This window comes from Apodemus sylvaticus, chromosome 1, assembly GCF_947179515.1.
Source record: "Apodemus sylvaticus chromosome 1, mApoSyl1.1, whole genome shotgun sequence".
NCBI classification, from domain to species: Eukaryota; Metazoa; Chordata; class Mammalia; order Rodentia; family Muridae; genus Apodemus; species Apodemus sylvaticus.
In genome coordinates this window covers 177,912,563-177,937,687 of record NC_067472.1, presented here as the reverse complement: position 1 = coordinate 177,937,687, position 25,125 = coordinate 177,912,563, and the positions used below count along the sequence as shown (strand labels likewise).

General features: G+C 44.0%; 1 protein-coding gene across 3 annotated transcripts in view; it reads right to left on the bottom strand.

Annotated features, from left to right (window-relative positions):
• Positions 1 to 24,918, bottom strand: part of Znf507 (zinc finger protein 507) — a 29,645-nt gene extending 4,727 nt beyond the window's left edge. The window contains exons 1-7 of one of the 3 annotated variants that reach the window (XM_052165356.1): positions 24,760 to 24,918; positions 23,368 to 23,458; positions 21,565 to 21,667; positions 15,553 to 17,648; positions 13,863 to 13,977; positions 9,994 to 10,108; positions 81 to 215 (exon numbers count right to left, since the gene is read on the bottom strand). In XM_052165356.1, coding sequence (XP_052021316.1) covers positions 81 to 215; positions 9,994 to 10,108; positions 13,863 to 13,977; positions 15,553 to 17,646 — 2,459 coding nt within the window. In that variant the 5' untranslated portion in view covers positions 17,647 to 17,648; positions 21,565 to 21,667; positions 23,368 to 23,458; positions 24,760 to 24,918. The remainder of the gene's footprint in view (positions 1 to 80; positions 216 to 9,993; positions 10,109 to 13,862; positions 13,978 to 15,552; positions 17,649 to 21,564; positions 21,668 to 23,367; positions 23,459 to 24,759) is intronic. The other 2 variants (XM_052165349.1, XM_052165364.1) reach the window with 2 other exon arrangements.
• Between the last annotated feature and the right edge of the window lie 207 nt (positions 24,919 to 25,125).

Below are 25,125 nucleotides of genomic sequence, written 5' to 3'. Positions count from 1 at the left end.
GTGGGTTTTGCTGTAGGGCTAGGAGATGCTCCCTACCTCACTCTGGACCTAGCCATCAAATGAAGGGCGGGATCACGTACCTGCCACTTTGCGAGATTGCATCGTTGATGGCCTTGTTAACTTGCTCATAGTTGTAGTTCTGGTCACTTGCATGTTTCCACATGTGTGACTTCAAGGAAGGGGGATGGCTGCACACATACCCACACAAGGAACACCTGGAAGACAGGCACCAGGGAAATCACAACCATGTCACAACAATTGTCAACATTCAGGGTGGTTTTATACAAGAGCCACCTTTCCTGGGTAAGTGCCTCTCCCAGGCAAATGGAGACAACCACAGAAAACCCCAACTGGACACATTCACAGTCTCGTTCCTGCACCTATGGCTCAGGGAACACCACCCAAGAGAGCGAGGAAAGAGAAAGCTAGAATATCAGGAAGTCCAGGGACATAGTCTCTCCCGGACAGACAAGTCCAGGCAACTACTGCCTGCCAAGAGGGGGAGGACGGGGAGGGGGAGGTGGAGTAGCAGCTTCTCCAGTGAGGAGTCTCCTTTCACCTGCTGTCCACTGGAGGGTGCTCAGCCTGCAGGCATGTCCACACAAACAACAAAACAGGCTCAGCAAGTTGTATTTATTGACATCTGCACATATACAGGAATGTAGGAATGATTATCAAAGACCAAGAGCTATGGACTTGAGTGGAGGGAGGTGTGAGGGAGGACGGATGGGGAGCACTAAGAGAGGAAAGGGAGGAAGAAAAGGGATGTTAACACAAGCCATGTTAAAAATAAACTTTTAAAAACTCCTAATGGTTCTGTAACCATAACCCCTAAACATTCTCAGCTGGGTTACCATTCATAGAATGTAAATTATCACACACTGACTTCACAGAGGTCCTAGAAAGAAGTATAAACAAACAAACAAACAAACAAAAAACCAAGGAAAGATCGTTTATAATATAGAGATTTTTCTAGGAATCTAATTAAACACCCATCTTACTTTAGCTAAAATACATGATGTGGGAAGATTTCTAACATAGTAACATATAAAATTTTTGTTCTAAACTATATACCCCCTTCTCTGTGTAGTCCTGGATATAACTCGCTCTATAGACCAGTCTGGCCTAGAACTTGGGAGATCTGCCTGTTTCTGCCTGCCTTAATCTGGGATTAAAGGTATGGACCACCACGGGCTGGCTTGTTCAAAATTCTTTAGCCACAGGTATATAATGATCTATTCTGTTTATCAAGAAAGCAAAACGTGGCCAGGCAGTGGTGGTGCACGCCTTTGATCCCAGCACTCAGGAGGCAGAGGCAGGTGGATTTCTGGGTTGAGGAAGCCTGGTCTACAAAGTGAGGTCCAGGACAGCCAGGATGTACAGAGAAGCCAAGCAGAGCTGGGCCGGGGAGATGCTCGGCAGCTAAGAACACGCGCTGCTCGGGTCGAGGGCCCAGGATGGATTCCCAGGGCCTACATGGTGGCTCACAACCACCTTTAACTCCTGCTTCAGGTTACCCAGTGCCCATTCCGGTATACCCAGTGACATTTACATGGCACTGCATATATGTGGTTCACAAAAATACATGCAGGCAAAACAATCATACACATAAATTAGGGTAGGGACCACTGAGCTGGAGAGATGGATTGATTTCAGTAATATGTCTTCTACAAATAAGTCAGCTACCATGTGGGCTCTGGTCCACTGAAAGAGCAGCCAGTGAGAAACCCTGTCTGGAGAAAAAAAAAAAGAGCAGCCAGTGCTTTTAATTGTTTTTGCCATCTTTCCAGCCCCAAATTCTGTTTTAAGCAATCTGAACACCTTGTATTAATATGATTTGTTATAACTCTGAACAGTTTAAAGTGGTACTTACATCTTGTCTAATTAGAAAAACAGCTTTGCGCATCCCACCGTGGTGCTGTGCTGAGGAGCACCTCGAAGCTCTCCGTGCTCTGCCTCGTCACCCTTCTGTCCTGCCTCAGCTCCCAGCTTACCTTGTTTTCTGAGACAGTCCCTCACAGGTCTGGAGCTCACCAAGAACACTTGGCTGGCTGGCCAGCTCTACCTGCAGGAAGCCACCACTCTGCCCTCAGTACTGGGATTACACACACCACCATGTCTTTTCAGTTTTTTCTTTTGTGAACTCTGGAGATGTGACTCAGATCATCCTGTCTGCTCAGAAGCACTTTCCTGAGTGCGATACCTCCACCAGGTTTGCTATTATGAACAAAATTACTATAAACATGTGGATGCAGGTTTTCAAGGAATAAAAGTTTTTATTATGTAGGGAAATACATGCCTATAATTTCCAGGTTGTATTGTGTAACTATGATCTTTTTGGAAGCCACAAATGTACCGAATCACATGCCTAACAAATCAGACCACTCAGCCCTCCCTTATACCCATGAGACAGGGCTGGCCAGACCGGCACAGGTATGGATTAACTCGTACCCTATCTGGTCCCAGCTTACCTAAGACAGCACTTTTCTATTACATGTCCTAAGGACTAAGAATAAGGCCAAGGGTCTCTGACCTTGAGAAACACTAGTCCATTCAACAGCAATAGATATATATAAAATATTCTCCTAATCTGGCAACCTGTGTTCAACCCCCAGGACCAGCAAATTTGGAAGGAGAAAGTCAACTTCACAAAATGCACTCTGACACACGTTCCCATATACATACACACTCACACTCATAATAAATTTAAAATTGAGGATAAATCACTGCCATGGCTTATTTTTACATTTATTTATCAAGGGAGAGATGATGGGTGGGGAGAGGAGGAAAGAGAGAATGAATATGAATGTGCAGGCGGGATGTGCGTGTCATCACAGCACTGCATAAAGAATAGCTTGTGGGAGTTGGTCCTCTCCTTCACCATGTGGGATCAACCCCAGGCGATTAGGCTTTCCCTACACTATGTTTGATGTATGAGCTGCCCCTGCTGACAGTACTGCTGTGGGGTGGGGTTCTCCAGTCTGGTTCCAGTCTGGCTCCAGTTCTGGCAAACTCCACTTCCTGGTCCACTGAGGCACTAGCAAGGCAACTCCTGTTCCTGCCTTCTTGGTCAGAAGCAGCTCCCGTCATATGGATTCTACCATGCCATCACCCCAAATGAGAGCCAGACAGACCTCTCCCCTAGGTTGGGTCTACCAGTTGCTTCCTCACAGCCAACTAGGAAAGTAAGCAATGAATCCCATCACTGTCCCAGCAGCCTCCCACCCATGCCCTAACTGTCTGTGCTCGCCATCTTAGTCTTACTGTTCTTTTCACCAACACGTACTTTCCATGGTCACATTCTCTGCTAAGCCAGACTGTGAAGCACCTGACACTTTCAATCCGATCAAAATCCATCAAGTTTCCAGAGAAGGAACTTCTAACGTTAATAGACCACATCCTCTCACCACGAGGGCAGCATTGTCCTACCTCCATCTAGGGCAACATCCACCGGGAGAATGGGTGGAAGCACCTAGACTGGCCTGGGCACATTCACCCTGGCTTCAGCTATCACCAGTCTACACTGCTTCTTTAATGGAGCTGCCTGCCGCTGCTTCTGGTGACAGAGCCATGGGCACTTCAACTGGGCACATCTGTCAAAATCATCACTGAGTCATGAGAAAACAAGCAAACATTCTAATAGTCAACTGCTGGCCAGTCCTGCTAACTTGTCAATAAGCCCTGGCTGGCTCAAAGCCCTGGAATGACATAACCAACCACTTTCTGTGCTGATCATAACACCCTGTCCATAGCTGCATAAAACACCATTTCTTCCTGATGAAGAAGAATGCTGTCATCAAAAGAAAGCCAGTTCAGAGACATACCTTGGGCTTCTCATGTCTTAGCTAAAAAATAAATTAGAATTATTTTACAGGCTCTTCATTGTTAAAATAAATTAACCATTTTCCCGCCCAACGACTTAGTTCCCATAAGCAATGACTATGAGACTATTATTAAATGCCTAGGCTATAAGCTTTGGCTCATTCCCTGACTGGCTCTTAACTTATTTAACCATTTAACCTATTCTATGTCTACCACTTGATTGGTTGCCTTTCCTTCAGTCTTACCCCATTTCTTCCTTCTTGCATCCCCAAGTGTCTCTAGGAGCTCCTCCATCTGCTGGTTTACAGCAGTCTCCTCAGTTCATCTCCCATCTCTTCTCCCTCGGCGCTCCTCGAGTCTCTTTTTATATCTTACTATTTCCCAGAATACGCTCTCTCCCTACCAATGTCCCACCTCCTATTTCCTGCCTCAGGTCATTGGCCATTGGCTTTTTATTGACAGATGATGCTTAGATTCTCTCTGTACTTCATCAGTATTTCATCACTAGTAAGGCAGTTAATGCAGGTCCATAACCCCACACAAGGGCATGTGCTGGTTGAAACAAGTATTTCCCTGGCCTGGGCCCTCCTTTGGTTAGCTTCTAAAGTCTGTTTAAGATGGAGTTATTCATAACAAGAAAGAAATCTGGTAACAATCCAAAGTCTATCAAAAATAGTATCTTAGGGTTTCATTGCTGTGAAGAGACACTGTGCCCATGGCAACTCTTATGACAGACAATATTTAGATGGGGCTGGCTTACAGGTTGAAGTTCAGTCCATTATCATCATAGCAGGAAGCATGTCAGCATCTAGGCAGGCATGGTGCTGGAGGAGCTGACAGTTCTACCTTGTGTTCTGAAGGCAGCTAGGATGAGGATCTGAAAGCCCACCCATGCCCAACATGACACTTCTCCAACAAGGCCACATTTACTCCAACAAGGCTCCACCTACTAATAGTGCCACTCCCTGGCCAAGCATATATAAACTACCACAAACAGAATGAGTAAATAATCGTTTTTTCGTAGCTCCATGGGTCAAACCCAGGGTTTTAGTCACACAAGCAAGCACTCTACCTCTGAAGTACACCCGCAGCTATGTATGATGGTCTTACAATAGACTATAATATAGAAATAAAATTTATTAGCACACGCAGAGTTAAGAGTAAAAGACACAAATTCTATGTACCATATGGTTCTATTTCTATTAAGTCTGAAACCCACAAAACTAATTTATGATTCTTCAGTCAAGATGGTGCTTGTGAAAAAGAGCTGAGGGCACTTGATGACAGAAGACCAGGAAGGGTGTGCTGTCAAAAGCTGGACAAAAATTTGTGATTATTTATTAACTGTAAACTTAGGATCTGTATCATTTCTAGGATGTAGGACGTTCAATTTAAAAGGTGATTTAAGACATTTGGAAGAGAGAAGAGGAGAGATAGGGAGAGAAGTAGAGGGAAAAGAAGAGTGAGGGAGGAGAGAGAGACAGAGAAGAAACATAAGCAAAAGAGATGGGTCACAGGAAAAAGCACTGGCTGTTCTTCCACAGGCCTGAGTTCAATTCTCAGCACCCATGTGGTTGCTCAAACCTTTGTAATTTTAGCTCCAGGGGATTGGACTCATTATTCTGGCCTCCATGGACACCGAACATAAAATGTAGACAAAACATACATACATATGAGAGAGAGAGAGAGAGAGAGAGAGAGAGAGAGAGAGAGAGAGAGAGAGAAGAAGAAGAAGAAGGAGGAGGAGGAGGAGGAGGAGGAGGAAGAAGGAAGGAGGAGGAGGAAGAGAAGGGAGAGAGGGAGGAAGGGAGGAATAGAACCTAATAATCAAACTTAGTGTTTAGATTTTGTAAGGGTCCTTCTATGAGCAAACTAATGTTTATGGGAAAAATCTATCCTTTTTTTGATAGGGCAGTATACAAATTAGCATATATATTTCAACAGTTCTTTAAAAAAGCATAGTAATACTGATATGCATTTATTTTCAATAAAAGTTGCATAGTAAGCCAGAGTCATTGTATATATGAGCAGAACTAAGGCATATTAGGAACTGTCAGCCTTTACTGACCACCTGCTATGTTAGGCAGGACTCAGAATTTAGCCTAAGCCCTGTTAAGTGGGAGGGTTCACACTGAAGCCCCGGACTAAGTGCTGATCACACAGGCAGGCTAGGACGGGCTGGAACCACATCAGAGAAGAAAGGCCAAAGGCAAGCAAATACGTTGCCACTGCAGGAAAGCCTTTACACCAGAGACTGCTCAAATACATCAAGAGCCTCCTGTGCATTTGTACAAAGACCATCCAGAGGACAAAAAGCAACTCTTGCTCTATGACGATTTATTATACTTTTCTTAAGAGAAAATAAACTGATAATCACAGTGTGTACAATGTGGATTCTGAGGACAAGCCCAAACACTGCAATAAAGGGAACTAGATTGCTTATGAAATAAGTCAGAAAGGACTACAGTGATCCTCACTAAAACCAGACACCAAAAAAGTGTTTCCCAGCCCAGCAAGCTGCAGACTATACCAATGGAGACAAAGTCCTGCCAGAGTTTTCTTTTCTCTTCTTTCTTTCTCTCTCTCTTTCTCTTTTCTTTTCTTTTCAAGATTTATTTATTTATTATACATAGTAGCTGTCTTCAGACACCCCAGAAGAGGGTGTCAGATCTCTTTACGGATGGTTGTGAGCCACCATGTGGGTGCTAGGATATGAACTTGGGACCTTTGGAAGAGCAGTCAGTGCTCCTAACCACTGAGCCATCTCTCTAGCCCCCACCAGAGTATTCGAGTACATAAACCCACGAGGCAGAACAAGGCATACACTGAAACAAAGAACTGACAGTGGCAAGGCCAGAGAGCAAGACTAAGGAGACATAAGGCGACACTAGGATAGCTGTGACTCTCCTCTAAAATCTCTATTTTAAGCAAGCACAGCATCCTGAAGACGCCAATGGCTGTAGTTGTGAGCCTAATCTACTCAGGAGAAAGCCTCCTCTACAGGGTCAGGCAGAAGAGACTTGGACTCTGCGTTTTGGGGTACCTGTGCTCTGTATATATAATGAGACTTAAATCCAAGCAAATCCCACCTATGTTTCATATACACCTTATCCGCATAGCTGAGGGTGCTGTTGTTTGGTATTTGAGTATTCCTGTTTGGCTGAGATGGGTAGTATATGAATATTCTACTTGTTCTATCATGCTATGACAACTCAGTGAGTTTTAGATCTTGCCCAGTCCTGCAGATCAGGACCTAGAACTTGTGTCTGAGACTCTAAGTGTATCTATAAGCCCCATGATAGTAAAGTTGATGCCTTTTCGGTTAGGAATATAACCCAAGGACGTAGTAAAGCACCTGGCACATAGCACTTGCAGTATGTTTCTCAATGAACATAATGAATTCTGGGTCCAGAGATGTTTCCTGCTCAAATCATGTGTATCTGGTAGAGCCTATTTATTCAAGAATAAAGGCACTGAGGCTTAAAGGCAGAGCTTTCTGCTGACAGGAAAGCCAGAGCCTGCCTTTCCCATGCTCTCCTAGGTATGTCCCTGTGTGACCACATGTTCATCCCAGCTACCAGTTCTCACAGCACTGAGACGATCAGTAATGAATGGCCATCACGTTCTGGTAAAAAGGCTTCTCTACCTTAAAAATAGAGATACTAAGTCAAATTCAAATGTCTTCCAGAGCGCGTGTGCACACACACACACCTGCAAGACAGAAACAAAGAGAGAGCACAAGTATACAAGCACATTTCATTTTAGACCCACATTAAAAATTATCATGTGAGCCGGGCGGTGGTGGCGCACGCCTGTAATCCCAGCACTCTGGGAGGCAGAGGCAGGCAGATTTCTGAGTTCGAGGCCAGCCTGGTCTACAGAGTGAGTTCCAGGAAAACCAAGGCTACACAGAGAAACCCTGTCTCGAGAAAAACCAAATCCAACCCTCCCCAAATTATCATGTGGATGCTGGGAACTGAACTTGGGTCGTCTGAAAGAGCAGAGCCAATTCCCCAGTCCAAGACCAAGTCTGTCAGGTTTTCATTTTGATCTCAGTCTCTCAGCTGGGTCACGACCCCATATGTGGCTGGATTACCAAGGTAAACAACCGTGGCATCAGCGGGAAGTTCTGAGCATACAACAATGAAACAGTCATCCAAGAACCTGAGCTGTTTCTAGCAGGCTTCAGAGCAGCCTTCATACTCAACACAACACAACACAACACAACGCGTCCACACCCTCCCTGGTGAGGTCTGGAAGTGCCAAGGAATGCTGCTTGATGCATGCCAGCTGAGACCTGACTACATGATGTTATAAATTGCAGTGGTTTCTTCTGTACCTGCAAAGCTTTCTGTTCTTATAGACATACACAGTTTCAATACAGAAAATAAAGACTTTATTTTTTTTGTGTGTGTTAAAGATTTACTTATTATATCTAAGTACACTGTAGCTGTCTTCAGACATATCAGAAGAGGGCATCAGATCTCATTACAGATGGTTGTGAGCCATCATGCCATCTCTCCAGCCCATTAATATTCTTAATTTTCTTTTTTTTGAGACAAAATTTCATGTAGCCCATGCTGGCCTCAAACCCCACATGAGCCAGGCATACTGACCTTGACTTCTGACCTGCTAGCCTCTAACTTTCAAGTGCCACCGCTCTGTCTATGCCATCACACCCAGTTTATACAACAAGGACTGACAATAGGACTTCATTTCAAGGCAAGCCAACAACACACTGAGCTACATACCCAGCCCCAGCATATAATTATCAAATCCTTGTATTTTTAGAGTGTGCTGTACTACATGGTTTGATTTTAAAAATTGCTGCTTGAGGGCTGGAGAGATGACTCAGTGATTAAGAGCACTGCTTGCTCTTCCAGAGGTCCTGAGTTCAGCTCCCAGCAACCACATGGTGTCTCACAACCATCTGTAATGGGATCTAATGCCCTCTTCTGGTGTGTTTGAAGATAGCGTACTCATATACATAAAATAAATTTAAAAAAATTGCTGCTTGAGAAACTGACTTGAGTTACATAAAGAAAAAAAAAATCTTCAATGAATTTTGGCTTGGGAATATACACAGAATTTCCCAAAGTTCCTGAAATGGCCCCAAACATACTTGTGCTATTTTGAACTAGGTATTCATGTAAATACAGCTTTGAGAATTATAGAATCAAAATATTGATCAGCTCTGAAAAATGCTGAAGATGATTTATATTCTTCAGTTTCAATTGCTCAACAAAGGTATAAGTCTTTATGTAATGTAAATAAGTATACATATCTCATTAGCATTGCTTCTGCCCTTAATAAATGGTAAAATATACAAATACCAAATAATGTTTAGTGTAAGTTTTCTTGTGACTATCAGTAAATGTTTGATTTTATGCCTATTTATATGCCTACATTCCTGGAGCTGTGTAAAATGTCTCAGAGGTCACAAGTAGACAAAGTTGAAACCACAATTTGGACTGATGGATCAACTTGTCAGACCCATGTGCATCGCACCTAAAGTGGCTAAATCAGGGGGAAGCAGTTCCGCTAAGGGCTCCTGCCCTTGCCTATGGACAGGGCCTGGCATGTCTTTATGATGGGTGACAAACTCTGAGAATGCTCACACTGTTATTGTAAGTAGTGTTTTATCCTTGGGTGGTACAGATTACTAAACAGTACTCACTGCTTAGCTGCTAATTCTGTCTGGCAGGAATATACCTTTTTCCCCTAAATACACATGAGATAGAATTTACTTTTGTGACAGAACTGTATCAAATGATACTGTTCACACTACAGAAAACAAACTTTTTATAGGTGTGTTTATATGGCCTTCATGCCTTTGCTGGCCTGTGCAGAATACAACCTTTACATCACAGTGCCAAGCTCTGCAGCACCAGAAACTGCTATGATAATTTATACTCAAGGGAAACAAGAGCATAAAACTGGTGGACACAGATAATCTTCCAGTATTCCCAGTGTCTCAAAATGTCTGCTGAGCTGAGACTCATGCTTAATGTTTCTTCACAAACTTAAATGAGATTTAAGAAACCAGTATGTGACCAGTTCTTAGTTTTTAACATGTGCTTCAACCATATATTTCAACCTATCTCTAAAGCATTCCTTTATCATAAAATATTCCAAGCTAAACATCAGAATGCTGGAGTCAATCACACTCACCTGTATGGCTTGTCTGAGTTGTGGACTCGTCTGTGGTTCCTGACGCCAACGTACGTTGTACTTGTGTAATCACACACGTCACACCTATACTGTTTCTGGGTTGAAGACTTGTTCCCTTCAAAGAAAGAGGTTTAGAGGAATGACTTGGGAAGAATTACATGGGAGTATTTACACCTCATCATGAACAAGTAATTATGATACTACGTGCCAAGATTTTAATCAAGGCTCTCTCACAGTATAATTAACACATTTTAAGCAGTTTCCTAGACTTTCTTGTACTCAGACCATCAGCAAGCATGAACCAAACACCACATCATCTGACCTGTAAAAACGGGCTAAGGTTGGGCTGGTTCTGTGTAACCATGTTCCACATTCTACAGTAGAATGAACGAGCCCCTAAGTTAGCCAAATTAACCAAGTTACACTGTGAACTTGAAAGGTGTTATTCTAATCAGTAATGGTCACAGTGTCTTAAAGAAACATTTATTTGTCAACAAGCTAAATAATAAAATATTATCAAGTGTGGCTAGAGGCTGGAGAGATGGGTCAATCAAAAGCTCTGGCTAATTTTGCAGGGGACCCAGGTTTAGTTCCAAGTGCCTACTTGGTGGCTCTCAATTGCGTATGACCTGAGTTCCAGGGATCCATGTCTTTTTCTTGCCTTTATCTATGGGCACTGCACTCATGTAGTACACACACATTCATAGAGCAAAACAGTGATCTACATAAAATAAAAGTAAACTGTGGCCATGAGTCATATACAGCAAGCTACATAAAAACTCTGATGTTTTTACCATCAATTAAACTAAGGAGGAAAAGAAATCACTAATTCTGAAGAGTTCTACAATTCAGCATAGTTACAATGGGCTGATGGGTTGGAAGGGGGAGGGGCAAAGACTGCAGAGACTCATGTGCAGCCAGCCTGAGTCTAGTGACACAGGCCCTATTCCTAGCTCGTTCTGCAAATGTGCAGTTGACATAAGCCCTGGGGCTCCAGCATAAGCCCTGCTCCTGGAAGACAGCCTGTGCTTTGTGTACTGGTTCCCAGAGCATCCCTGGGTTGCTTTCAGACAGCAGGTAAGCATAGAAGATCAAGGACTCGGCAGTCAGTGGGAAGAGCTGTGTGTTCTGGGCACGAAGCAAGCCTGGGCGGGAAGGAGTGCACACAGGATCTAAGTAACATCACAGAAGAAAAGAAAGCCCATGGTGCAATTTCAACAAAGAAAATTCTTAAGTTAAATTTAAGCTTTCTAAAATTGAAGTTTTCTTTAGTTAATAACTACCTCCATGCAGGACAAAATGTCCCAATTCCCTGGTATAAATCTATAACAGTAATACACTAATCATAATTACAATCTAAGCACTGCTCTTAATTGGTAGGTTAAAAACTTGGACTTGATTATAAATGGCATTGTTCCAAATATAGTTTTTGAAAAAAAAACTGAAAAAAAATGTGGTGTGAAATATTGGATAATTTTTTTTGTGTGTGAAAAATATTACAGATCAATGACAACTAATAAAACTGACAGATGGAAAAGCCTAATATAGCACAGAATGAGAGCCGGCGCTACTTCAAGCAAATGTTTCCAATAGAATCAAGAATGGATTTAAAGTTCAACCACTGGGGCCTAATTTCTGTTCGAGCACTGGGGTGAGATGAGCAAACTCTGTCAGCTCTTGAGGCCTCGCTTGCCTTTCCTTCAGAATGGCAAGTAGAGGACCTTCTCACATGGCTGAATGAGCCTGTGCTCTCTCTGCACACTACTAGCCAGTCTGCAGTGCTGGCATCAAAACCCAGGGCTGCACAGTGACAGGTCTCTACGAAAGGACAACTTAAACTTCACAAAGAGACACTATCTGCAAGTCCAGAAGTGCCACGCCAGGACATCTGCCAACGTTATACGCTAACCCACTTCTGATCCCACAGAGCAGTGATATCTCTCACTGTGCTCCCAGCACCTGGCAAGAGAACCTCCTCAGGATAGGTGCGCCGTGCCTTTAGCCTGGATGAATTGCTGCAGTACTGCTACATCAGTTTTCTGTACTGAAAGCATGCTAGTGTCCATGCTATAGCAACAGCAAAGACTGCATGCAGCAACGTCGTGCCTTTCCCTTCCTGTTTAATAAGCTTACAGAATAGTTAAGAGAACTGTTAATGAAACATGAATCACAACCATACGGAATTAATCAAAGTAGCCATCCAGGTGTGAGTATGCAGGAAGAGATCAACTAGGCCTGCTGTACTACGACAGAAGAGCAAACGCAGCTAGGATGGTGTTAAAACTAAAATCATGGTAAGGGCTAGGGTGAAGCGCGCAGTTGGAGAGTGCTTGCTCAGCATGCACCTACCACTAGCACTGCAAAAAAAATCCCAAAAAACCAAAAAAACAAAACAAAAACAAAACTCCTAAACCAAACCAAAGAATGAGATAATCACAGTATGCAATTTAAATCTATACATCATTAACCCCAGGAGCAAGCATCTAAGTCACACAGAAAACCTGCAGATCAGAGGAAGGTGCAAACACTGTGACTCTGGAGTGTCCATGTTGATGTCTTCACTAATCTGCTAAAAAACACTGATTACTTTTAAGCCCTTGCTTTCCATGCTGCTGGAGCCAACTGCAGGTGGCGCTACTGGGTTGCACACACTTTATTTCCTCATTAGGATTTACGGGCCAATCATGTCTAATGCTTAATGTCTCCTTTAGAAGGGATATGGAAACATAATGAATTAAAATAAAAAGAGGCATTTAGGGCTATTCTGTAGAAAGGAAACAAAACTGTTTTGCTCAGCCATCCACCTCCCAAGCAGATGCCATGTCGTAAACTCCTTTTGTTCGGGATGCTTTTACGGGATGGCATCTGTTTGACAAGGGGATTCTGGTGCTACAGTGGTGTCAAAATCAGTTCCTTCAGAAACATTCTGGAATCAGTTATGCTTTCTGGGGTATAATTTAATGAGACATTATGGTAAAACATTTTACTCTGCAGTTGTTTCTAACTTTAATTCTTAGGAAATCTAAAAAGGAAAGGCACCCCAATATGTTTTATTTCCCATAAACACTATGTACCACACTGGAGACATTTAAAGCATATCGATTTCCGTGACGCCAAGCCAGGAAGCACAGCTTACTGCACTCAATCCCTCATGCTCTGGATGTGGCACCCGCCTTTTCATGGAGCTCTAATTAAATCTTTTGATTCTAATATTCCTATTACCAGATACTCAGCCGACTAGTACCTAACTAGTACATAAAAGGTTCCTGTGTGTGTTTAAATAATGCAGATGAAGTCTGGAAGACATACTTGGAGAAGAGTAAGATCACAGCAGGAAGCCTCAGTTAAAGTTTGAGGTGGGGGTTGCCATCTGCAAAAGCGGTGCCTCAGCAGGCAGGTCACTTGGTTGGAGAGGAGGCGGAGGCTTGCCTTCTGTGCGAGCTAGCTCCCGCCTTCCCATTACTTTCCAAGGGTCTCTGCTGTGGCCTGGCTCATACAAACCCCCTGCAAATTTTAACCATAAGATCTATTTGCCTAGTTGTAGCCAAGTCCTTACTAATTTACTACTTCAGACCCAGAACTAGGTGTAATTTACTCTAGTCGATTCTTGGAATTTCTTTAGGAACAAAGGGAAGATTCATTCTCACCCATAGTATAGAAGAGGGGAGATATACACACTGCTCCATGACAGCGAAGGGCATTTTCACCTCATACGCTTGTCAGTGCAGCCTGTATTTAACAAGGTACAAGTGAGGATGACAGTGTGTGTGTGAACACCATCAGAGTACATTACATGCATTCACAAAAACGTCCTAATGAAAGCCACCATCCTGTTCAGTTCATAGACGCTAATGAAAATGCACACATACCTTCCTGAACACACTTCCCATCAGCAGCACCACGGGAAATTCTTGGCTCATTCGAAACTACTGACAAGGTGTTGGGCAGGCAGTGCTGCTCTCTCTCATGATTCCTCAGTTGGCTCTAAAAAAAATAAAAATAAAGCAAGAAAATTAACCCACAACTCCCAGCAAATCTACCTGCATGGTTACCAGGAGCCTCTGAGGGGGCGGACTGCCTTTGGAACCTTTGGCCTGGAACCCATTACCAACTGGGTTCCGGGGTGATTTTTTTTTTAAACCATCATCTACTCACCCAGTTGTAGACAAATCTTATAATTTAGTACTAGTTTACTACTTGCTTTTTAAAAAATTAATATTCTAAAGTCAAATCTACTAAAAATCATTCAGCATATGTAAAAATTAGAGAAAGACATTAGGCGATTGTATCTCATCATAGTCTTTCATGTTCTCTGAAGAGAGGCTTGTTTTCTGAGGTAAACACGCCCGAATGGGCATACTTCCCACACAGCAAGCAGGCCAGAGATGAAGGAGCAGACAGTTAGGGATTACTCAACATACCTGCAGACAAAAATTTATCCAGCAGACACAGGCGTTCTTGTTAACTTCTGCATCTGAGACCAGCTAGACATGTCACGGGAACTATTTCCACCCCAAATCAGAAGGACAGAGACAGCAAATGCAACTCTAGGTACTCCTGGAACGTGCTATTGGGACCTCTCTGGATATGTTACTTGGAATTTAATGAGAGTAATCCTATTGCCCATGAACCTTGGACAGAGAAACTTTTGCTCCTTTTAAAAAACACTACCATCTAGACCCCAACTGTAGGTAATCTGTGAGACCAAGTCTACGCCCCAGTTGGTCAGTAAAGATTCATTTTCAATACTTGGCACCCTGAGGGAGATCTAAGTCAATGATGACCTAGGATTGACTACAGGTACCCTTTACAGAGAATAAAAGCCATTTTATGCTGGCTGCTGGCTCAATACTTAAGATAAACATCTGCCTTGAATGTTCACAGAAGTCCATTCAATGGCTATGTGTGGGGCTTAGCCCTATAATCTCAGCACACAGGAGGAAGCCTGCAAGATTGCAAATTCAAGCTCTGCCTGCGACATTCAGCAAGACTCACACAACACCAAGGGCTGGGAATGCATTTCGAGGCAAGCGCCTGCCTAGCCGGTGTGAGGTCTTGGGGCTGATCCCTAGCAAAGTCCCTCAAACTGTCCAGCAACAGCAAATATGGTGCCATTTCTGCTGTGCTGCCTCCTAGGTCTCACAGCCCGCTTCCCCTCTGCAATGACACAAATCACTTTTTGCTGTTGTGTAGAGCTGTTACGACAGCAGGAAATACTTTTTGTGTGCTGATGCATAGTTAGCCTTTTACGTCAAACGTGTGCCTGTCAGTCTACTCTACAATCCTTTATAAGTGAAAACCAGTGTCTACCATACACACACATGAAAACATGAAAGCAACAGGGGCTGAGGCTACAAAGGACATGGGCACGAGACTAAGGGAAAGTTCTGGACAGCAACCATGGAGACTTAGCTTTCAAACTTATCTTCAGTGTTAATTTGCTGGGGGTATCTTTGGGCAATTACCAAACTCCTCTGGAACTCATTTTCATTGATATACAAATGGGGTGGCTGGACTATAGCTATAAAGTCCCTGCCAACCCTTGAGACCGCCGCTCACCTTGTAATGGAAAGATTCTTTGCACTGCTTACACTGGTGTATTCTGGTTTTACAGTGGTTGATCATGTGGCTTTCCAAGTCTTTGCTGTTCTCAGCTATGTGCTCACAGATAGGACACTGGTAAGGCTGCCTCTGCCGATGGACACGCAGGTGCTGCTTGATGTAGCCCCTGTTGCCACTCGAGTAGTTGCACAGGCGGCATCTGTAGGGCCGCTCGGCATCTGGGATGTACTCCACCACGTTGGACCCCAACAAACTCCCATCGCTGTTGGGCTGACACTGGGCATTGTCCTGCAACTCTTTCAAAATGTCATCATCTGATGCATTCTGGTCTGTCCTTTCTCTCAGTTTTTCTATTACGGTAAGAAGGGACATACTGATGCCTGTCTTAACTTGCCCATCTGACAATTCCTGCCTTCCCTCTGGGAGAGCTACCACAGTGGAATTGCTTTGGTTAAAACTTGTTACTCCATCTGCAGAATTCTTAAGAGGAGACATGATTTTTTTTGAGTATGTTGCCAATGGACCACTGACCTGCCTTTGTCCAGTGTCTGGATCTAAAAGGTCTATGTCCCCATAGTGCCCAAGGCTGGCTCTTGTTAGTTCAGCAGCTCTTATTGGCATGGTGACAAGGGCTTCTGCAGCTAAGGAGTGCAGCCTGAGAGACTCGGAATTCGTCCTTCTCCGTCCTGGTGGGGCATTCTCATCAGGAGCCAGGCCTTTACTTAGCTCACTGTCTTTCTTCTCTGCACTGCTCCAGCCGATGAGCAACCCTCCTATATCAACAGTACATTTATCAGCATGGTACATATTTCCTGCTCCTCCACACCCAGTCTGGGCTTCGGGGGGCCCCAGGCTCTTCCCCTCTTCCATTTCAGCATTCATGAGGAAATGTTTTGGCGGGAGTGTTTCTTCAGCACTTGGCAAACGTTCCACAATGACATTCACGTGACCTTTTTTGTTTGGGCTACTGCTAATGATTTTTTGTGCTGAGGAGAGCAAGCTATCAGCAAACAGAGTCTCCTCGGAATCAGACATCACCTCCAGCATTTCTTCCTCGTTAGAGTCCAGGGTAACTGCCTGGCTTAGGTGTACTCCCTCCTCTGTGCTTTGTTCTAAAGGAGATGACGACGGTGGCTCAGAGCTGCAAATCTGTACTTGTACAGACGGCCCATTGTGGATGCTCAGTTCGCTGTCCCCAATAGCAATGACAACTGCATCAACCCCACCAGGTGCAGCAGACACAGAAGAAGCCAGAAGGCCCAGGGGCTCATTTTCATTTTCAAAGATTGGGTAGGAGCAGTTAACTTCCCCTGCATGTTTCCAAGCATGTGTCTTTAACATCCGCTGCTGGCCGCAGGTGTAGCTGCAGAATAAGCACCGGTACATGCCATACTGTTCATAGGCGTACCACTTCCTCCGCCCAGTCTCTGTTGCGGCTACACTCTGGACAGCATGGGTCTTTGGACTGCCCACGCTCACTGGGATGTCTACCATGGTCTCACTCTTCCTTTCTGTGGCTCCCTGACTGGAGGGGCTGGCCCGGGCATGGCCACGGGCACTGTCCTCGTGCTCACTCACCACGTGTGCTTCCAGCTCCTGCTGGCTCCTGGAGGTGGCATGGCACTCTGAGCACATGAGCATCACGTCATGCTGCTGCCCGTGCTGCTTGACATGTTCTTTCAGCACAGAGAAGGATGGCGACAGGAACTTACAGAGGCTACACTGGTAGGACATAGCCTTCCCATCATTTGAAGCAAGAGTGGAACTTGCCTGTGACATCTCGGCTTTCCTAACCCCAGCAGCAGGGGACTCAGTGGCTTTAGCTGGAATCTCACAGTTCTCTAGCTTTTCAAGAGAGATTGCTGTCTCACTTGGACGTGGGCGCTTTTTCCCAATCAGAAGACATTTTGGTGGCTTTTCATGCCCCACTATCTTGCTTAACTTCTGGATGACGTGGACCAATGGATCTATTTTAGCTTTTCTTTGCTGGTCAGCTTCTAAGGAAGGGCTGAGGACTCCTTCAGCAGTTAACACAGCCTCCTGTTCTCCAATCTCTTGCACCAGCATGGCAATGCTGCTGCTTTCTTCCATATCTAGAGACAATGCACAGCCGAGAGCATGGGTTATGGGAGAAACACAGGAAAGTAATATAGAAAACCAATGTCAACTCTGGTGTCTGACTGAAATATTTAAATATCTTCTAAGTTGGGAGGTTCCTATCAATGCATCCAACTGTCCCCAACACAGACTTAAACAGCTCAGAATTCCATTTTGAAATGCAATCTCCTAGAGACAGATGAAGTAGACCTTGTTCTTTGGGTACGACTTTAACACCTTATCCTGCATCCCCACCCTATTTCCTTGAGATTTTAGAACTAAAGTCCCTTGAATCCCTTGCAATTCTAGAACTAAAGAGACCTGATTCTTTATTTAAAGAAACCCTTGAGATTCTAGAATCTTTGTTTAAAGAAACCCTTGAGATTCTAGAATCTCTGTTTAAAGAATCCCTTGAGATTCTAGAACTAAAGAGACATGATTCTTTGTTTAAAGAAACAGCCATCCTCGGGGCCTGTGGAGTCACCTCAAGCTACTGGAAAGCATCAGTCTGTGAAGCCAACATGATTTCATACAACTCTGGATAGACTATTTCTTATGCCAAATTTTAACTGTAGATAACAAAAAATCACACTTCTCTGCTCAAATTTTTGAAATTCTGAAAATATATTCACATCCTACTATAAAGAATACTGAATTTTTGGGAAGTACTTTGCAAATGAAACTAAATAAGAGCAATGGTCTACTTCCTCCTTTCTTTCCTTTGGTTTAATGGTCCACCAGAGAAACCACAAACCATGCTGTGGCTTTCTAGAGGTCGCATCAGTGGTCAAATGTTCCTCATTCCCATACTCGTTTCTCTCCTGGGCAGGGAATGGGGTTAGAGAAGAAAATGCTGTCATTCTGGTTGTGGTTCAGTGCCAGGCAGAGGTCGGGAAGGGTTTATTGTAGGCACACATAATAATGCAGCAAGGTACACAGTGTTTAAGAGCAACATCCTCTCCCTCTGTGGGCCTTTGAATCTCCTTTATACTTCCTGGCAGTCCTTTCTCTTCAGACATTTCCTTTGACTTAAAATGAGATTTGTTGACTTGGACTGAATTTTTAAGTTTAGGCTCTTTTCCAGCGACAAGTTTTGTTTTTCCACATTTTAGGTACATTCTGGAACCTTACTCACAACATTCAATAAATGCCAACAAGATTTTCGGCACCACAAGCTACAAACCAAAAACTAGGCATCATTCTTAAACTCCAGTAACTGGCTTTACTCTTCTCTCCACATGACTGAATCCTGCATGTGGCTTTAGCTCCCAGCCTGCAGCACACCTCAGGCATCAGGCAGGCTCCTGGGGAATGAACGCCTCACCTGCACCTAGGCTCGCCCCTTCCTGTCTCGACCACGCTATTGCCTTTTTGTCCTATGTCCCACTTTCTCTGTCATGAGTTGTCTTTATCTAGGTCCATGTCAGATAAAACGCACGTGTTTTATTCTTAGCTAACATCAGCTTTTTCTTCTCCCAGGGGTAGCCTGTAACAACCACCCCATGAAATGGAATATTCCAGAACCACAATAACATGGCCACCCCGGCTCTAAGAATCTCTCTAAGAACATTGTGTCTTTCTGTTGTCCTTCAGAAAGAACAAGTCTTTTTAGATTTAGACACCAAACTTTGAGTTGCTACCAAAGCGAATGATAAAGGACAATGTGGTTCTTCAGGGGAAAACAACAACCAAAAAAACCTTTTTGTGGCTTCTTACAACACATCTCACTGTCTTAAGACTCCAGTTTTAGGGGCTAGGGAGATGGTTCCATGGGTAAAGTGCTTGTTGCATGTATGAGGGCCCAAGTCTGGATTCTAGAACTCATGTAAAAACTGCACTAGGCATGGTAGCACACCCCTGTAATCCCAGCACTGGGGACCGAGTTAGGGAGCCAGGTGGACCCTGGGGATTGGCTAGTGAGCTCCTTTAGCAGAAACAGTGACTCTTTAGCAGAAAAGAAGACTCATGCAACTAGATGCACAGACACACTTCAAACAAAACAAGAACCCAATGGTTTTTGGGCAAGGGGAGCTGTGGCTCTTCATGAGACTGCTGATTTCCCTGAGGGGTCATAACTGAAGGATTTTTGTTGTCATTCAGTTCAACTGTTAAGAATATATTAGTTACATAATAATAGTAACAAAATTCACACACAGTGTCAGTTTCTTGGCCAGATACAATCTACTACTGTAAATACAAGGTCTCCCTTCCAGTGGGTGGAAGCCACACAGGGTAACTGATAACTTGGTGAACATTTAATGTTTGTTCAACAGACTTCACACCTAGTGTTACAAAGGTGACTCCTGCTTCTTCTCTTCTACTTAATGATCCAATAGGAGGAAGACAGAACAGTGCAAATTGTTCCCCATGGATAGTTCAGTGTGCCTCTTAAAAGGAAAGTGAAGTCAAGAGGAGGAGTTCATCTTAGCTCAAGAAAACGGCTAATACAAAAGAACACTCACTTTCGAAGCTGCGTGTGCTCAGGCATTAAGAGCTAATGGCAGCTTGCAGCAGATGCTCCAATTTCCCTAGAACGTTTATGTAAGTATCTCATTTTAGAGGCTGCATACATTTGGGGATAAGTACAGTAAGGCAGCTATCAAACCGATATGACAACATAAAACACATCAAGAAACACCTGAAAAAACTAGTTTAGGCTTGCAGGCAAAACCAACAAGCAAGCAAGAACTCATTAAAAGGAGTCTGTTAAATAAAAGGTCACACACAGCCATAGTAAAGCACACAGGGGAGGTGGTCACTAAAACCAACTAACTCTTTAATTCCATTTTTTCCCTTATGACATTCATGCAGCCTATGTGTACACATTGTAGATATTTATATATACTTTATATATGTCAAGTGAGCTAAAATTCATTTGAACTAGAGATGAAAAAGAGTCAGCATACAGTACTAGTGACTCAGATCACACCACAGATCGTGATAGTCTGAATACCATTCTTGGACTTAAGAGACTGATGTAAACACAAAGAAATGACGAGGGGAGGAGAGAAGTAGGGTGGGACTGCAGAAGAAGGTGATAGGGGGAGGACTAATTCTGTCAATGAAGGTAGCACGATGACCTGTCATTATACTCTTCTACTTGTACAAATGCCTAAAGATTTTCATAATAAAAACAAACAAACAAGCAAACTTCACTCACCCTCGACATCACCATGTGCGAGGCACAAAGCAAGTAGGTAGGCCAGACACTTTTACACTGACATAGTTACTCACAGGTGGACAAAGATAAGCACATGGAGAAGCTGGAGAAGGCTAAATGTTGGCTTTCTAACACTGTGGTAACATGAAGGCTAAGTATATATGGCCAAGTCCTGAGAGAAGGCTCCTCTACGCAGATAGCAGACACAAGTATTCTTGAAGAGGCAGTATATCCACTGGCCCCTGTAGACTTAGATTTTTCAAAACCTACTGACCAGAGGTAGGGGATAAAGAAGGTTAATAGGAAAAGAGAATTGTGGACCTGTTTAGAAGCAGTTCCTTGTGGTGATTCCAATCTTCATTGTTACGATACCAACAGTCCAGTTAAAAAGCAAACACCAAACATGAATCAGCAGCAGTGGCACAATCCAGCAGAAACAGCAAGGCTCAGCTGAATAAGCACCAGTTAGCAGAAGTGGCCAGAATCAGCCGGAATAGCATGAGAAGTTCTTTGGTGTATTTTACTCTACAAAGTGAAGACCGGCGAAGGCCAGTAAACACCAGCAAAGTACTCCATGGCATTGCAATGCAAGAGCAGAACTCAGTGTTTGTGGGGTTCTGTTTATATTCTTTCTAAACATCATGAGCCCTCTCAAGTGTCTGTTTTCAATATCACATGCCCTCTCATAAAACAACTTCTAGAAAAATATCACTTGACATAACAGAATTGTTAAAGAAACCCGAAATTTCCACCTCAGTCCCAGCATCTAGGGGCGTGGCTGACATCACCATTTGTGCTCTCTGGGCCCCTTGTGGCCTCCTCTGTGGGACTCAGCTTCCTGGTCCTCTGGCAGGACTGCAAATGGAGAGGAAGACAGATGAAAAAGAACAGGACAGTCAATGTCCTGGTTCCCGCTTCTAGGACACCCTGGATTGGTTGCTTAACAGGTCAGTTCATCCTGGATGGCTGCTCTCTACAAATCTATTTCTGGCTTTGGCACTTCCCTTCTCCTGATGCTGCTTCTTCCACTAAACTCCATCACTCCGTGGCCTGAGTATAGAAGGCCAATACCCTGGTAATAATATCTTTGTAAATATAACCTTCTTGAGTTATTCTGATTTGAGAGCTATTTGCTTCCCTACTGTAAATGCAAGGTTAAGAGTGACAAGAAAGGCTGAGAAATAAGAAAGCCTACTCTAACATGAACATCTTACAATAGGAAGAAGCAGACTCCCTAAGGTGGTAACAGATAAAAACCAATGCACTGGAAGGTTCATCAGGACACAAGCCTAGAAACTTTAGTCAAGTGGGAGATATCTTCTTTGTAATCACTAGATCAGAAGATCCAGTCAGAACTCGTGAATTAGCTACTCTCCTGAACCAGCAATGTTCTACAGTCTTTCCCACTGAGTCTCTCAGACAACAGTAGTTCAAGGAAAAAGCTTGTAATTAATGTCTTTCCCAAGAAAAGTGAACAAATTCAGTTGTCTTTATTTTCTTGTATTTTGCTATTTGGTATATTTGTGTATGTAATTAGTTCCTTATAGTTATAGCAGTGTGGTTACATGGAGAACTGAGCGAAATGAGTCATGTGGACTTGAAGAAAAGGCTGTAATTTTCTGGGTATTTGTAGAGAGAGAACAAGACCATATAAAGAACATCCTCTTTCAGACTATGGATTTCATTTTTTTCCCAACTAAGTAAATAAACAAAAACCCCACACCCAAAACAACACAAGTGATGGCCAACAAATTTCACACTCTTATAGAATCTCAAAAATTTAATATATCTGAGACAGCTGTTTCAGCCAAAAGAAGGTAGGGTCCCTCTGTCTTCTGAAGTGTCCTTAGCTGAATGATCTAGGTAAGTTACGATTTGTTTTAGATCTTCTGATGTACAATGTGAGGGTAAAGCTGGATAAACTTTTAGAGACGGAATTACAAACTGCCTATTAAAAGTAACCTAAAGCTACTTTTACTATAGACCTCACAAAGGTCAGTTATAATTTAGTTAAAATCTTCTCAACTCAATGTAATAGTAGTGACTAAGAGAAAAACTAAAGTATAAATACAGAAGCAAATGGGTTTCATAGTACAGAGTTTCTTACCTGGCACCTAGCCTGAGACAATATATTGACTTGGCAGCTCCAATTAAAACACAGCTGTAACTAACATCAAGTAGTGTTCAGTTTCGTTGTAATTTATGAAACATTCATACCAAGTGTAGCGCTGAAGACGACTTGTCCTGGAGCTGCAAACCCAAAATCGGGCCTGCATCCATCGCCTGTAATATTCCTATAATCCCTTCTTTGGACATAAAGTGTCAAGTATCACCTCCAGGCTCACAAATGTGAGGCAGTGCTTGGCGTACGAACTCAAGCCATGCTTTCGCTACCATACGATTTCCCTTTCCCTCTGCAAGGTGAACCCAGTTGAGTCACAGGACCATATGCCAGGCAGCAGCAAAGAGCTTCGTTTGCTCAGAGTTCTGTGGGTCCAGTCACAGTGGCGTCAGTTTATAAATAAGGCCTCTCAGTGAGGTGTTAAATGACTTACCCAAGGTTACATGGTTGTTAGTGACAGAGCCAGTGTCTTTCCAATCAATTTCTGAAATTGATAGTCTCCTGGATCGATATTCACAATCCAGCTGTGGCCAAGAAGGAAAGTAAACATCATCAAACATGTCTCTTCCTCGGTGGGTGAAACACAACAATAACTTATTTTGGTGGTGAAGAAACTTCCAATACTTAACGTTGAAATTTCTGAAGGCTGTTCATGCAATGTAATTGTGTGAGGCGAATTTACATAATTTACTTAACAAGTAGAGGATTTTGCAGAAGCTAAAACAAATCAGTCTGGAAAACTTCTAACAATTGTATATTTTATGCCTTTCCCTCCTTGTAAGTAATTCACTCAGCTAACCACTGGTTTTACTGACATAATTTTCTAACCAATATGGAATAATAAATGACATACTGCTATTCTAACTTTAACCGAAATTACAGCCTAAGGGGTGATTATGTAAATTAGTCAAACACAGAGGGCAGAATAGTACCATGAATAGATGTGGCGACGTGGCTTGACCTATATATTCTCCCAAGCAGTTTCCTGCCCTGGCCCTCTTTTTTTTTTTTTTGCTACTGTTTTCCTATTCTTGCTTTAAAGTAGTAAAGTAGGCTTATTTGGTTCCCTTAGAAAGTAACTTAGCAATTATAGTTAAGTAAAATTAGTACATCGCTAGGGCATTCTCCGGGTTTACAACGAGTTAGCATGGTAAAGAAATGAACGGTCAAACTTTCACTTTTTAATCAATATAGCAATCCATACACGGAATCGGACCAGTACAGTAGAAAGTACAAACTCAGACAGACTGAAAAGGTGATAAATGCAGACTGATAGCAAATTCCAGTCCACGGTCGGCAACCTTGGGTGGGGTGGCTGCCTGGACCTAATTAATCAATCACTCAGGCCTCGGACTCCAAACAAACGATCGGGATGCCCCAGGTCTGGAAAGGTGGGCACTTTCTTTCACCAAAGGTCCCAGCGATCTCCGGAAAGATCAGTCATCCCAGAGGATGTATAAGTGTGGGAGGCTAGGATTGCTATTTTTTCTTTTTGCGCTGGCATTTCCTACACCACGCAGTGCTTAAAGGACAGGGGATTAAAGAAACTTAAGCTCCATCCTGGCTGGCCTAAGCGCTTTCACGTCTCCAGAAGGCAAAGCCGCCTCAGCGGGGCCTGAGGAGCGGCGGGCCCCCCACCCCCAGCGGCACGGCGGGCCCGGGGTCTCCACAGGCCCGGCAGAGGGACGACAGTACACACAGGGCCCTGGAGTTCGGGTGCGTGGCAGTGCCGCGGGCGTCACCGGCGAGAAGGAAGCGGGCGTCACCGGCGAGGCCGCACATGGCCGGCGGCGCTCAAGCGGAGGGGCGGCCCGGGACCCGGTACCTGCGGTCGGGCGGCGGGCTGCTGCTTCTGCGAGCCTCCTTTGGCCGGCAGGGACCCCGCCGTACCCTCGCCCTCGTCCACCTCGCTCCCGACTCTTTTCCCTCTCTTTCCCTTTTTTGGCCCCCTCCTCGGCCGTGGCTCCAAGATGGCGGCGCCGAGACGGATCACGTGAGCGGCGAGCCGGTCAGGTGAGCCTGGAGGCGCGCGGCGGGGGCGGGGCCGTGACGGGGTGGAGCCACCTCAGGCCACGCCCTCTGGCAGACAAGGCCTTATGGCTCTGGGCAGATGCTGTGGCGTACAGGTCCTGCTAGAGCTGGTGTAGGTCTACAGCTCAGTTAATATCCACTATGGCCTCCACCTGCTGGG